Genomic DNA, 16,233 nt, shown 5'->3' with positions numbered 1-16,233 from the left:
CAGATTCTATATTTAAATACAAACATTCCTGAATTTCATAGTACATTATATAACTAACGTCTTCTTCGGAATTCATTTACCAGATAACCCCCTTCCTTAAAATAGCTTCACAGTCTGACAGCTGAGAATACCTGGGAGATTAAACATGAGGAAAGAAGAGTATAAAGGAAGAAAGGTGAAGAAAGTGTAGGGGGAGTTACCCAACACAAATCTAACTTATATTATAGTTTTAACCAAAAATTCTTGGACTTTCACATACTTTCAAGGCATCAAACTAACCCCAAAGTGAATAAAGAAACATTGAATTATCCAATCTCTCTTCCATTAGGTGGATAATTGAGAATTGAGGTTAGCATGATAGGGATAAAAAAAAAAGAGTAAAAAAAAGTTAAGTACCTGAACTGTTTGTTTGTTATCTCCTCTTAAAATACTACAGGATGCACTAAGCTCAATATGGCCCTGGGGTTTTCTAATTACATCGCTCTGTATGAAAGGAAGAAAAATAAATGTAAAGTGATTAATTTTAACAGTAACCATAAGAAATTATTTGTATCATTATTATTAGAAGGAAATCAATCAGGCATCTGATTTATAGTTTGAGGAATTATGTTCTAAACAGCAAACATTTTCCACTCACCGGAGATTTGTAGTAAAGTAATTCACCACCTTTAAGAACAAACCACCGCCGCTTCCATGACTTGACTTTACCACTCATTTTTAATAAATAACCAGATTTTTCCAGTGGTTCCTAATTTTTAAAAGATCAAAAAAAAAAAAAAAAACTATTTTCAGTTTCCTTTTGTAGGCTCAAACTGACTCGTTAATTTTTAAAAATCAGATTCAATATTTACATTTTTTCCATTATCACTGGAAGATGAGCAAGTTTTTGGGAGTTTCTGCTCTGGCTGCGAGTACTCCGTGTCTGTGGAGTAAGCATCAGGAGGAATAGCATAATCACTTTCAGAAGCCACAGAGGAGAGAGACACACCTAAGAGAACAAAGAAAGACATCAAGTCAGTATTTTATACTGGGGAGGGCTCAACACCGGCTCTGAGTGCTCCTACAGAATGCAATTATTCCTGAATCATAAGCTTCCCTAGACTAGATTTGTTATCATTCCTTTGGTTATGAATAACTTTTAAAGCAGAAAACAGAACTAAGGGGTAGAAACTGTCATGTAAATATCTAAGGAAGTGAAAGGAACAGGAATCATATTTTGGTATGATTATAATCACACAGCTACTTTACATATATATATAAAATATATGCAAGAGTCTATTCATGTATCTTTTATTAAGAATTAAAATATGTGTATTTACACATTGATATATAGGCAAACAAATGTTGAACCTTAATTTATCGAGATTTTCACAATCACATTTTAAATTAATTTCTGTAATCACTTTTAAAGTAACTTCATGCTTTAAAAAAACACAATTTCAGGCTGTGTGTGGTGGCTCAAGCCTGTAATCCCAGCACTTTGGGAGGCCAAGGTGGGCAAATCACCAGGTCAGGAGTTCGAGACCAGGCTGGCCAACATGATGAAACCCCATCTCTACCAAAAATGCAAAAAAAAAAAAAATTAGCTGGGCATGGTGGTAGGCACCTGTAATCCCTGCTACTTGGGAGGCTGAGGCAGGAGAATCTCTTGAATCCAGGAGGCAGAGGTTGCAGTGAGCCAAGATCACACCACTGCACTCTAGCCCAGGCGACAGTGTGAGACTCCATCTCTACTAAGCAGTTTACAGATTTTAAAAATCTTTCATAAAAGAGAAGCAATAAGACTGAAAGATATAAACAAACTATTTCACTTGCCAGTAGCTATAACATAAAATTCAATGGAACATTTATACAATAATTCATTTGCTTTTATAGAAACTACTCGGGAATTGCAAGCCACATTTGGTGGATCACTACAATTGGATATGAGATTTTGAATATATTAAATAAAATCAAGGACTTAGGTAATTACAAAAGTATTCAGCAATTTTTAAAAATGTGTATTAACATTTAAGGGGCATATTAGAACAATGCCACTCTTGTGACACTACTTTTTATTTGACTCAGACAAGTAACAGTTGCTATATCTTTATTTATCATAGAATAAACAAAAATCTAGACCTATAGGGACCTCAGAGATTGTCATGGCTAATGCCCTTAGAAGACTAAAGCCCAGAGATTAAAGGATTTGTCCAAAGTCAAAGAGTTAGGCAGGGGCAATGTTGCAACGCAAATCTCAGGCTCCCAGGATCAGGGCCAATGTGCCAGGCACTGTCCTAGATGCTAGGGATAGAGCAAATGACAAAAAATATTGGCTTTCATGGAACAGACTGTAGTGGAAGGAGACCAATGATAAACAGGCAGTAGGTGCTATAGAACAATAAAACAATAAAACATAGAGCAGCCTAAAGGCAATCAAAAGAGCTGGCAACAGAAGAAAGACAAAGGGTTGCAAGTTGAGTGGTGTGGTCAGGGTGGACCTCATTGAGAAGGCAGTATTTGCTGATGGAGGTGAGGGAGTCAGTTATACAGACATCCAGTGGAAGAATACCAGCTAGAGGAGACACCAGTGCCAAGATCCTGAAATACAAACATGCCTGGCATGTTCTCAGAACAGCAAGAGGGCCAGTGAGGCTGGAGCTGAGTACAGAGAAGAAAGAACATGAGGTCAAGGATGTGACCAAGTCCTGTAACACCTTATAGCCACTTGTGAGGATGCACTGCAGTGTTTTGAGCAAAAGTGTGTCATAACCTGGGACAAGGTGAGAGCAAGAAGACCAGTGGAAGCTGAAAATATGAAATTGATTAAAAGGTTGAGCAGCTCCAGTTGACGCCAAGGGGTTTGGAAGTACCCAGCTATTTTACATATATAAAATATATGCAATAGTCCTCATGTATCTTTTATTAAGAATTAAAATATGTGTATTTACACATTGATAAATAGGCAAACAAATGTTGAACCTTAATTCATCGAGATTTTCACAATCACATTTTAAATTAATTTCTGTAATCCAGAGGTTCCATGGAACACAGTTGGAAAACCCACAGACACACCATGTTGCATTAAGGGCTTTTATAAAATACAGATGCCATTTAGGGCAATTAGATCTCTCTGTAACTGCTATCTACACACACTTGTGACACTACTTTTTATTTGACCTTAAAATCCACTAAAAATCATAGACATATCCCAAGTAAAGCTTTGGTTGTTCTCTAACATCAGATTAATTGACAAATTTTAAGGTATATTTTCTGCCAGTTAGCAGTGTAACAAATTTAGCTGAAATAAGTCTATTTCACAAACTATCCAAAATGACAAGAAAGAAACCTCATTTTGGCCAATTATCTCACTTTATTCCAACAATCAGGTGATCTCCCTCTCACAGACAATATAAGGCTAAAAAAAAAAAAAGAAAAAGACTATATAATTTGTTGGAAATCACAGAGAATTAAGAAGAGAATTAGGACTAGAATATAAATGTATCAGTCATAGGCTAAAGTTCTCTTCACTAGGGTCTGAAGCAAGTTCTTTGATTTAAAAAATATCCTATTATAGAGATAAAATTCCCAATTAATATTCAGAATGATCTGGAGTTGCCTCATATGCCTGCAATCTTCCCTCACCTCGTTTCATGGCTCTGGGGCTGCCTGGCCCACTCCTACTGTGTGAGTCTGACTCTGACGTCCGGGAGCTGGATCTGGAGCTGTCTTCTTCCTCTGACCCAGATGAGTCATCCAGGAAAGGGCTGCTACTTATTTGGGTCGCCTTCTAAAGAAAAGCAGAACCACCTCCTTGTATCATCCCTAATGTTACCACTCATCCAAGAAAGGGCTGTTAGTTACTAGGGTCGCCTCCTAAAGAAAAGCAGAGCAACCTCCCCGTATCCCTCTCTAAGCTTATCACTTTCTTTAGATAACAGAAAGTTTAACAGGAAGAAGTCATAGCATATGATTTTTTTTTTGAGACAGAGTCTTGCTCTTGTGGTTCAAGCTGGAGTGCAATGGCATGATCTCGGTTCACTGCAACCTCCGCCTCCTGGGTTCAAGCGATTCTCCTGCCTCAGCCTCCTGAGTCACTGGGATTACAGGCCCTTGCCACCACGCTCAGCTAATTTTTGTATTTTTAGTAGAGACGGGGTTTCACCATGTTGTTCAGGCTGGTCTTGAACTCCCAACCTTGTGATCTGCCCACCTCAGCTTTCCAAAGTGCTGGGATTACAGATGTGAGCCACCATGGCTGGCCAGCATATGATTTTTAAAAGAAATTCGGGAGTGTACTTTGCTGTTATCAAAATCATGTTGTTAAACCCCGAATTCTAATTAGCAATTATAAAAGATTCCTGAAAATATAAGGTTGTCAATACTTGACAATCCTTCTTTTAACTAATACTTCAAGCAAGGAAGGGGTACCCTGGCACTGATACAAAGATCTGCCTAAATTAGGAGTTTTCATTACATTATTCATAGTATGTCTCCTTTAAACAATTCATGGCCATGGGGAGGTGGCGGAATCACATGGGACACTGCAAAAACTGGCTCAGACCTCTAATATTCTGATAAGATTAAGTGTCTTCTCCAGACCTTTCCATTGCTTCTTTTTTATGATATGTTATTGTGAACTTGTAAAACTCTCTATAAAGGGAGAGCCTGTGTAAAATGTTAAAAATGGAATCTGGATCTGAATTAACAATTTCCTTGATCCATCATGAAGAGAAGCACATGTTTTAACATTAACAATAATGAGTTACCCCCTTCAAAGTTGTATACACTGGGATGGTCATGTTCTTGTATATCAGAGATGTATAAAGTCCTGATGTGGTATAGGAAAGGGTTACAACAGAATCTGAAACAGAAAAATAGGAAACAACATTTTTAAAAATCTCCTAATTAGCATATTGGTCTTTTTCTTAGGATTATAAATTAGCATAATTTCCATTTAAAGAGAAATTGGATTAATACATGATTTACCAATTGTATAGTCTACTTTGTAAATTATGGCATTTACAGGTTTATTTTTATACTTTTTTACATAGTTCATTATTTCCTCTTGTGTGCTAGTTCCCCAACTAGACTAAGCTCTTTGAGAGCAAAAACCATAGCTCTTATTTCCTTGGAATCTCCATGCATACTTTGCTCAGGCTGGGCAGAACTAAGTATAAGCAAGTGCTTACCAACGGACTGATTCAGTGAGCAGTACATAGGAAGATATTCTTTGTCTATTCATCACCCTATTACCAGCATGGGGTCAAAACCACTATTGGCAGGGCATGGTGGCTCATGCCTGTAATCCCACCACTTTGGGAGGCCGAGGCGGTGGATCGCTTGAGCCCAGGAGTTTGAGACCAACCTGGGCAACATGGTGAAACGCCATCTCTACTAAAAATACAAAAATTAGCCAAACATGGTGGCATACGCCTGTAATCTCAGTTACCTGGGAGGCTGAGGCAAAAGAATTGCTTGAATCTGGGAAGCAGAGGTTGCAGTGAGTCAAGATCGCACAGCTACACTCCAGCCTGGGCGACAGAGTGAGACTCGGTCTCAAACAAAAACAAAAACCACTGTTCTTAAGCCTTTATCAGGTGAATCTGATGTTGAAATATTGGAATATAATTTCCTGGCTGAGTGTGGTGACTCACACCTTAATAGCATCTTGAGAGGCTGAGGCGGAAGGATCACTTAAGGCCAGGAGTTTGAGACCAGGCTGGGCAACATAGTGAGACCACACCTCCACAGAAAATCTTAAAAATTATCACGGCATGGTGGCGTGCACCTGTAGCCCTAGCTAATCTGGAGAGTGAGGCAGGAGGACTACTTGAGCCCAGGAGTTTGAGGCTATAGTGAGCTATGATCATACCACCACTACACACCAACCTGAAAGAGAGTAAGACCCTGCCTCAAAAAAAAAAACAAAAAAAGGATATAATTTCCTGAATGGAAAGAATTGCAGATAGCTAAACAGGAATTGAGTATCAGTAGTTACCTCTAACATATGAATTAATGGTGGGATAGGGAGGAGGTGATAGAAAAAAACCACAGGAAAATTTATTTTTATTCCAGACAGTTCTCTGTTGTTTGATTTTATTTTTTATAATGAGCATGCATTGTGTCTACATTAATTTTTTGGAAGAAATAAAGAAAGGGGAAATGTGTTTTAAATCTGGGGGAAAAGGACATAGAGGCCTACATTTTTACCATTTTAAACAGCTGAAATGCCCACAGTTTCTTGAATTTAGTCTCTCTCAGGTAAAAAAAAAACAAAAAAAAAAACCATCAGAGTTGAGTGTATTTGAGTCCCTACACTAAGATGAATTTCAATTTTAAAATGTAAATCAGCAACCCTAGAAATCATTTTTTGAAAGTTTACACAACTCTTTATTCCAATGAATTTAGACATTTAGGAAATTCTTAGTGAATAAAATAAGAATACAAATCACTTTCCTAAACTTTTTTTTATTGTGGTAAAAAACACATAACATAAAATTTACCATCTTAATCATTTTTAAGTGTCCAGTTCAGTAATGTTAAGTGTATTCACACCATTGTAAAACAGATGTCTAGACATTTTTCATTTTGCAAATCTGAAACGCTATACTCAGTAAACAATAAATTCCCTTCTCCACGCATACCCAGCCCCTGGTAACCACCATTCTGCTTTCTATTCCTATGAATTTGACTCTTTAAGTACTTTTTTAGGTGGAATCATACAGTATTTGTTTTTTTTGTGGCTGTACCATGTATTTGTATTATGTTATCCCTTAGCAGAAAGTCCTCAAGTTTCATCCTGATGGTAGCATGCAAAAACACTTACTTTTATTAACATTCTCCATATTGAAGGCCTCAGACATTCGAATACCTGATTTGGCTACAGCATAAATTCTGCTTTCCTAGGGTAAAAGAGAGAATTTGAACAGGGTATTTAAAGCAAAAAAAAAAAAAAAAGATTACTTTCAGTACACATTTTTCATCTGTTCTTCATTTACTATTCACTAGAATACAGCATTATTATAGTTGGCATCATCAGTGCCAACTAAAATATGTCATTGCGAATAGTACTGAAGAGATTTTTCTCCATCTGCTAGTTATTCCATTACTTATTGTTTTCCCACATTTTTGTTTCATATTTTATAAATTCTTTTGAAGATGTGAAGAAAAAGTAAGGTAAAGCTTATTCACAGTTACTGACTACACAAAAATACCACCTTTAATATTCTTATCATTCTAGAACATGGTTGGTGGTGGAGGGTAAAACCACGAATGGCTATTAACATAAAGCTAGAAACCATTTGCAATCACTGATTACACATAAACACAACTTTTAATATTCGACTATTCTGGAACATGGTTAAACAAAGAAAGGAAAAAACGAAGTCAGAAATCATAGATAGAGTAGCATTAAATGCTATGGCCTTCCTATGTCAATGTACATTTCACTCAAGTAGAAGAGACACCTAAAGTCAAACAAGAAATAAATATGAGAATTGCAATGGAATTTATATTATCTTGTTCCAAAAGTAGATTATTTTGTTTTCTCTTTTCTTCTGAGAAATCTCCGAAACAGGTATTGGACAGGCTACTAGCTCTGCCCCCTTGAGAAAATGGACCACAGGTAGTTCCTAATGCATAGAGCAACATGTCCTGAATTTTGCAATGAGTTTAACTTGGATACAGCTGACTGTCCAGGACATAGTGGGCAACTAAGGCCATCCTCTTCAGGACAGCCAGTGGCCCCTGAGATCTGGCATGAGATCTCTGACTATCAGGGATATTTTAGATTGAAAAGTGGTTGGCTGAATGAATCAGATCAAGTTTCTTTGAGCATGAGATACAAACAGAGACAAACAGCAGAGTGGGCAGAACAGAAAGACATACAACAATTTAAGGCAGTAATCAGGAGATGGGAGGCAGTCAGAAGCCCTAGAAGAGTAGGGGAAAGTATTTAATAGTAGAATTAGGGGACTGGAGGCCTGAGAAGACAAGCTGAGCCACTGGAGCAGGGGCAATGGATGTCACTCATTTCTATCAGAGATACTGCTGACTCATCACATGTTGTCCCACTAGAGTGACTATTGTAATTTGCATATTCCAGTTCAATAAGGATAGGCTATGCCTTAAAATAAACTCTTAGAAATCCTTGAAATAAACTCATATTTATTGAGGTAACTAGAATACATCTCTTTTCCTTGAAACCTGAAAATACCTAATAAACACAGAAATAAAATCTCAGACTTGGCCAGTCTGCTGGGGGGCTTTTGAAAAGCAATGCTGCTTTTTCAGGACTGAATAGCTTCAGAAGAGTAAGAGAAGACAGAATGCTGCCCGCTCCCCACCCACTCCACCCCCCGCCTTACAAAAAAAAGGTAGTAGAATGGGTTGCCAAATAAAATGAACTTAAAAGCCTAACCTAAATCTCTAAAAATCACAATAGGCAAGATTTCAATTTCTTGCTGCCTAAAGTATAACATAATTGGAATTCCAAAGATTCACATGCCATTAACTTTCACTTTCTTGTGCTATCCAAAATTTAGTAATAAATACAGAAGGTTTCCTGTGGATATTGAAATGAAATGTTTTCTTGAAAGCAAATAAGAGCACATACATCTTAAGGTCTCAATATACTAGAAAAACATGTCCACCCTAATTTGCTTAAAACTGCATCAGTCACAAAATAAAAAATATAATAATAAAAGAACATGACTCCAAACCAAAAAAGTCCTGCAACCCAGATGTTTCTCTGGAGGCCACAGGTTAAATTATGCCAGTATGTGAAGAAAATCTTAAATCTATAAAAGATCCTTTCAGGCCGGGCGCGGTAACTCACACCTGTAATCCCAGCACTTTGGGAGGCTGGGGGGGGCGGATCACCTGAGGTCAGGAGTTCAAGACCCCAGCCTGGCCAACATGGTGAAACCCAGTCTCTACTAAAAATACAAAAAATTAGCTAGTTATGGTGGCGAATGCCTGTAGTTCCAGCTATTCAGGAGGTTAAGACAGGAAAATCACTTAAACCCAGGAGGCAGAGGTTGCAGTGAGCCAAGATTGTGCCACTGCACTCCAGCCTGGGAGACAAGAGTGAAACTCCATCTCAAAAACAAACAAAAATTAAAATTAAACAGATCATTTCATTTTATTTCAAATATAGGAAGACTTTTTTTTAGTTTAGCAATGTAGATATTCCTTAGAAGAATCACATAATTGATGGGCTAACTATCCTACTAATGGTCAATGTTTCAATGGAAGAAGATTCAATCTATTCTAGGTCTATAGAAAGATGCTTTGGTGAAACCAATGGCTATATAAGCTCACAAAGAAAATTAAATTCATCTTAAAGCCAATCAAATAAATGACTAAGTTCAAAAACTGATGACTAACAAGAGTTAAGTGTCCTGGTTCAGAATTCACCCAAAATATCACAGGGGGAACCCTTCTTTCCTACCCCCAGTGTTTCCTTCCACATGGAGGAACCTCCAGTAATTGAATGCTGCTGCTCCTTCGCCACCTATTCACTTTCTTCTCCCCAAGAAGAGTGGCTTAATGTGACTGATAAGCTGAGAAGGAGAAACTAGGCATGCAGTGCCTGCCAGCTTCCTCTCCCCTTTCTCTTGAGAAGTAGCTGCCTGCAGGAAACAAGCATCTGTTCTGTTTTTCTAGGTGGTAAGATTTAGAGGGGCAGGCTTCACTGGCAGAATCCTGTGGTGGTCCAGGGATTCCTGGGACTGGGTGAATCAATCCAGCTAATCTTGAAGTTCAGTATTAGAAAGCTCATTTGCCCACTAATTCTCTAAAATTAGTTGTATCAGTAAATAAGGTAATATTTTGATCTCCCATCTGTCTTGTTATTATCTTATTTTTCAATTGATTCAGAACTCAGTGAGGGAAGAGAAGAAGAAATTATATTCTGAAAACTGGAAAATGTCAGAACAAAGCTGGATTTGAAAAGAAAAAGTAAAACTTGAAAATGAGTGTGGACACTTTGGGAGGCTGAGGCAGACAGATCACTTGAGGTCAGGATTTTAAGACCAACGTGGCCAACATGGTGAAACCCTATCTCTACTAAAAATACAAAAATCAGCCAGGCGTGGTAGCACATGCCTGTAGTCCCAGCTACTCAGGAGGCTGAGGCAGGAGAATCACTTGAACCCAGAAGGTATAGGTTGCAGTGAGCCAAGATGGTGCCACTGCACTCCAGTTTGGGTGACAGAGTGAGACTCCCTCTCAAAAAAAAAAAAAAAAGAAAGAAAAGAAAATGAGTGTTGAGAAAAAACAACTGTATATGTGTTACGTGTGGCAAAATAATTACCCAAGAAGGAAAACGGTGCAGGGGAGGAGTTGGAGGTTTGCTGCACCTCGCCTTCTTTGCTGAGTCACAGTTTTCCTGATCATCTGAACTTGGAAAGTCCAAGGAGTCAAAGGAAAATAATCCACCATCACAACTTGTGTCCATATTCTCTAAGATTTCTGTACTGTCACCATCAACTAGATCAAGATCAGTTTCCTGAGGTCTCAGTGGTCGTATCATGCTTATAGCATTTCTATTTGTACCAAACATCCTGTCGGAGCTTAACTGTGGCTGGCTTAAGTGTCTTTTGGCTAGTGCAACACTTATACTGAAAACATTAGGAATCCTTAACTTTGGGGATGGCAGGTGTGATGAAGGCACTAATTGTGTTCCTTTTCCAGAGAATGAGTTAGGATGCTTTGGCATTAAAGCTGGGGTCAAAATAGGGCTTGGGGTGTTGGCCTCACTTGATGAAGATGAATAATCGAGTCTCTGAGATTGAAATTTTTTGTTCAGTTCATCCGAGGAACTGTCTTGCTCCTTTTTACTTGATTCAGAATTTCCCTTTCCGAGAAGGCTATTCTGAGCTTTCCACTGTGCCTCCTGCTGCCAAGAATATAGCTTCTTATGTTCTGGTCTCTTTATGCCAAAAGTCTCTTCCTCAAATATAGAGCTGCTGTCATCAGATGCTGTCAGATACGTTTCACTCCCCATCCTGCTACACTGGACCCCTTCCTCAGATGTGTGACTGGAGAGGGTGGATGTGCATCTGGACTTGGATCTTCCTTTGCTCCCTTCTTCCTCATCAGAACTCCAGTCACTCACTGGAGCCCCAGAATTCTGGGAGATGCCACCATCTGTGGCAAAGCTTGTTCTTGTTTTACGATTCTGTTCTGAGCCACAAGGGGTTTGATGCAATGTTCTCTGGCCTCTGTTGTTTTCTAGAACTTGGTTATCAATGGACTTTTCTGGAATTTCCATTTCTAGAAAAGGATACATCATATCAGCATGCTGACTTTAATAATATGATCTTTCTGTACATTTATCTTTATGTAACTACACTGTAGAAATTGACATTGTAGAAATTAGCTGGGTGCAGTGGCATGCACCTGTAGTCCCAGCTACTTGGGAGGCTGAGGCAGGAGGATTGCTTGAGCCCAGGAGCTCAAGGCTGCAGTGAGCTATGATCACAACACTGCACTCCAGCCTGGGTGACAGAGCAAGACTCTGCCTCTATTTTTTTTTAAAGGAATAAACCAGAAATTTAAATAAAGTAAATTTACATTATCTTGTTAGTCTTATGTCTTTTTTAAACGCAATTTTGAAAACTATAAGCTTTATATAAAACTCAGAGCCCTAACATATCAATATAATAGTTTCCAAATTGCTTTTTACAAAAAAAAAAACAACATGTTGGGGGAAAAAAAACCTGAGTTTAAAGAAAGATAATAAAAGAAGCAAAATGTGAAACAGGGCAATTGACTATCAAAGAAAGCAATCACCAAAAAAAAGAACGGCATTAATTATATTTTAGAAGCAAGGAAAATGACACCTTCTTTCAACTAAATATTTAAATTATCATAAAGTGAATTTAAGCATAATAAATACAAAGCTATAGTTTAAGAAACAAATTTTGCACCAAACTTCGATACATTGAGATATGCAAAATCATTAAGAAAATATAAGCACAGAAAAGCTTTCCTTGCTCTACTTTTGGTATAATCAAAACTACAAAGTGTGTTTTTAAAATAAGAATAACACTCTTTAAAAATATATTTAGATATTGTTTATTTTTATGTATAACATAATTAACAGAATGAACCATTGGCTTCATAAACAAGGAATGAAACTTTTACACTGAAGTGTAGAAAAAAAAGCTTTGAAAACATAAAAACATAGATAGGACCTTCATAATTAAGGAACTAGAGGCTGAATAAACAAACTCTAAAATTTGGTATTAGTTTGTTAAATTTGCAAATGAGCAAGAGCATCAGTATAGGCAACCTCAGCTGTACTCAACTGTTAAAAAAAGGGAAAGAAATGAAAATGGCTTCTTAAAAGGGAAAAAAAAAGTGCAAGTAGGTCAGGTGCAGCGGCCTTCACACCTGTAAATCCCAGCACTTTGGGAGGCCAAGGCTGATGGATTGTTTGAGCCCAGGAGTTCAAGGCCAGCCTAAGCAACACAGTGAAACTTCATCTCTACAAAAAATACAAAAATTAACTGGGCATGGTGGCATGTGTCTGTAGTCCCAGCTACTAGGGATGCTGAGGTGGGACGATCACTTGAGGCCGGGAGGTCAAGGCTGCAGTGAGCTGTGATTGTGCCACTGAACTCCAGCCTGGCATACAGAGTGAGATGCAAGATAAGATAAGATAAGATAGATAAGACAAGACAAGACAAGACAAGACAAGACAAGACAAGACAGACAGACAGACAGACAGACAGATAGACAGACAGACAGATAGATGGGAAGGGAAGGGAAAGGGAAAGGGAAAGGAAGGGAAGGGAAGGCAGGGGAAGGGGAAGGTAAAGGGAAGGTAAGGGGAAGGGAACGGGAAGGGAAGGGGAAGAGAAGGGGAAGCGAAGGGGAAGAGAAGGCAAAGCAAAGGGGAAGAGAAGGGGAAAGGAGGAAGGAAAGGGAAGAAGGAAAGGGAGGAAAGAAAGGGAAAATGGGAAGGAAGGAAGGAAGAGAGGGAGGAGGGAGGGAAAAGAAAAGCAAGTAATGGCATGAAAGCAAGGTGCAAAGAAGCCTTCTGATTGGAAAATGTATCATTTTCAGAATTTCATAACCAAGGATACACAATTTTTACTGTTATACTTTTTCTCCTCTGGGGGAAGGAAGTTGGAACTGAAAGTAGAGAGGATGAAAACTCAGACCTCTCTAAAATATTTGGGGAAAGTCAACAAAAGAGATTGCGCTAGAGGTGGCAAAGCCAACAGCTGCAAGAAAGCAAAATTCAGAGGTTTTTTTTTTTGATAGAAGCACTTCAAGACTAGAAGAAGAGCAGAAATCTGTATATGGGACCAGGGTTTAAATATCTGGGAACACATTTTCCTCTTTGAAGCATTAAAGGAAAATCAAAGCAGTTATTAATTTATCCTCTAGGGTTTTTTTCTCTAGAAGTTTGCTATGCCAATGTTTAATTTCATGTGTAATATTAGGTAATGTTTTATATTTTAAATAAATAATGAATAGGAAATTCAAACTTTTAATCTGAAACTCAGCTAAAACAAGTACAGCATCTTGTAGGTGGGACTGTAACTTTTTAATTTTAAATACTCTTCCACCTACAGCAGGAAAAAAATATTAAGAAGAAAAATCAGTTTCTCCTATGCATCACTGGCAAAGGCTCTTTCACATACAGCAGAAAAAAATATTAAGAAGAAAAATCAGTCTCTCCTATGCATCACTGGCAAAGGCTCTCAGAAGACACAATTAGATACACAAAGTTAAATGCTGTCTTGCTCTTTAGAATTCTCATAAAACATCAAATTGTCAAAAAATAATAAAAATTAAGCTATATTTGGATTAATCTTAGCAAATAATTTTTCCTTTTTGAAAAATGCCAAAGTCAATTCCTGTAGTCCATAAATACCTTCTATGTCTTTTCCTTCAGTGAACTCAGGTTCTTTCGATGATATCTTGCTCATTTCCTCGGATTTTACTACTTGAGGAGGACTCCTTGCTCGAGATAAAAAGCACCCAAAGGTCAAACTGCTCAGGCGCTGGCCTTCTGAAAGCTTTAGCGTGGAGACAGTGGACGACTTCTTTCCTTGAAGTTCTACAGTGTCGTTAATCAAAATTAAGATTTGAATTTTTTATAGAAGTTTGTTAAACATAGAACCAATGCATATAAAAACTTGATCACTCTTTATGTCAGAAAAAAAGCCTAACAGTCATCTTTATTGATGTACAATAACATGGAACCTTCAATGACAAGCACCATATGCCAATGTTTAAATTCTGTTTTATATATTTTAAATGTTCAAAATGTTTTAACTAGAGAGAGAAAAATATCTAATCCCTTTAAGAGTAGTTAGCTCTAAGCAAAGACAAAAATACAAACAATTATAAATAACTAGAGAGCTCTAGCTTCCTGCAAAGTCAAGTATTGACAAATACCAGTTCAGCGTTGGTAAAATTTGCTCAATGTGCCACTGTGAAGGAAAAGAAACCGAGGTCCCGGTTGCCAAAACAACCAAAGGAAATTTGGATCATCCTTGGGGCAACCATCTCATGATAACTGTAATGACTTTTGCTTACCTTAGTTTTCAGTAATGAGAAAAAAGCAAATGGGGAGGTTTGGTCAATGGTAACCACAATATAAAGAGCTTCAATCACTTCTTTAGAGAGGAAAAAAAAGGAGATGGATAAAGAATTTAGACAGCTAGTGAAGTGAATAGGTCAGCACCTAGTCACGAATTTAATTCATCTCTCTAGGACTTTTTTTTTTTGAGACAGGGTCTCACTTTGTTGCCCAGGCTGGAGTACAGTGGCACGATCATGGCTCACTGTAGCCCCAAATTCCCAGGCTCAAGCGATCCTCCCACCTCACCTCTCGAACCAGCCCCTAGGCAGCAGACAGTATAGGTGTGTGCCACCATAGCCAGCTAATTAAAAAAAAATTTTTTTTTTTAGTGATGAGGTCTCACTATATTGTCCAGGCTGGTCTCAAACTCCTGGCCTCAAGCAGTCCTCTCACCTTAGCCTCCCAAAATGCTGGGATTACAGGAGTGAGCCATTGTACCTGGTCCATCTCTAGGACCTTTAACATTGCTGCTTATAAAATCAAAAGCATGGTGGTCTCAGTAAGGAAAGCTTCCAAGGAAATACAATTCTTAATGCTAGCAGAACACTAAAGGGTTAAGTTAAATAGCAATTGATAACTGAGTATAAGAAAATATTTGATATAGTATATTCCTAAAGATGTATCTTTTAATGTTTCCATGTTGAATTATCTCTTACAGAACAAATTCAATTATATATATATGCATGGTAAAAATTATATACATATGCACATATATTTTTTAAGTATTATATCTATTCTTCTCCAATTCAAGCTTAATTTCCAAGGATCAATATCTCTTAGTCTACAAGACCTAAGAGGCTGCCAGTGAAGACTAGAATTGCAAGCTAAGAATATTGGAGAAAATAACAAGCTTTTGAGACTGGGCTTAGTATGTCTAAACTATTTCAACAAAGGTGATTGTCACAAAGACCTGAAACTTTAATTCAAAATATAGAATTCTAGATCAACTATGGGAGAATCTCTAATATGTGGAGAAAATGATAGCAATTAATATTAACATGCAGTAGACAAAATGTTTTCATATGCCCTATAATCAATTCTATATAATCCTCCATGAAACCAGTAAGGAATTACTATAATCGTGATTTTACTAATGCAAAAAAAAAAATTGGGGGGCTGGGCATGGTGACTGAAACCTACAATCCCAGCTTTGTAGGCTGAGGAGGGAGGATTACTTGAGCCCAGGAATTCAAGACCAGTCTGGGCAACATAGCAAGATCTCCATCTCTACAAAATAAAAATTTAAATATTAATTGGGTGTGGTAGTGTGCACCCGTAGTTCCAGCTACTCGAGAAGGTGAGGAGGGAGGATCACTTGAGCCCGGACAGTCCAGGCTGCAGTGAGCTATGATCATGCCACTGCACTCCAGCCTGGGCAACAAAGTGAGACCCTCTCTTAAAAAAAATTTTTTTTCTGGAGATATAACACAATTATTAAATACTAGAGCAATAAAGTTGACTTCAAAGCCCATGGTTTTCTTACCATGCCAATATTTTTCCCATGTATTCTGTGAAACTCCTGGGCTTTGTGGAAATGTCTCAGAGGGTTCAAGAAGAGGTATGGGTAAGTCCAAGTATGCTGAATGCTAAACCCATCACCCAACACTGCTTTTACCTATCTTATCTATTGAGATTCTATAGAAAAT

General features: G+C 37.9%; 1 protein-coding gene across 3 annotated transcripts in view; it reads right to left on the bottom strand.

Annotated features, from left to right (window-relative positions):
- PLEKHH2 (pleckstrin homology, MyTH4 and FERM domain containing H2) overlaps nt 1-16,233 on the bottom strand; it is a 146,959-nt gene that overhangs the window by 68,236 nt on the left and 62,490 nt on the right. For all 3 annotated transcript variants that reach the window (XM_064364039.1, XM_064364040.1, XM_064364041.1), the window contains 8 exons: nt 13,874-14,059; nt 10,298-11,259; nt 6,809-6,884; nt 4,749-4,843; nt 3,625-3,769; nt 852-988; nt 638-748; nt 397-483 (listed from right to left, as the gene is read on the bottom strand). In XM_064364039.1, coding sequence (XP_064220109.1) covers nt 397-483; nt 638-748; nt 852-988; nt 3,625-3,769; nt 4,749-4,843; nt 6,809-6,884; nt 10,298-11,259; nt 13,874-14,059 — 1,799 coding nt within the window. The remainder of the gene's footprint in view (nt 1-396; nt 484-637; nt 749-851; nt 989-3,624; nt 3,770-4,748; nt 4,844-6,808; nt 6,885-10,297; nt 11,260-13,873; nt 14,060-16,233) is intronic.

The sequence above is a fragment of the Aotus nancymaae genome, unplaced genomic scaffold (genome assembly GCF_030222135.1).
Source record: "Aotus nancymaae isolate 86718 unplaced genomic scaffold, 86718_ANA_hifiasm-v0.15.2.pri h1tg000057l, whole genome shotgun sequence".
Taxonomy (NCBI): domain Eukaryota; kingdom Metazoa; phylum Chordata; class Mammalia; order Primates; family Aotidae; genus Aotus; species Aotus nancymaae.
Note: the sequence above shows the minus strand (reverse complement) of the source record. Positions and strands in the feature narration are given on the sequence as shown.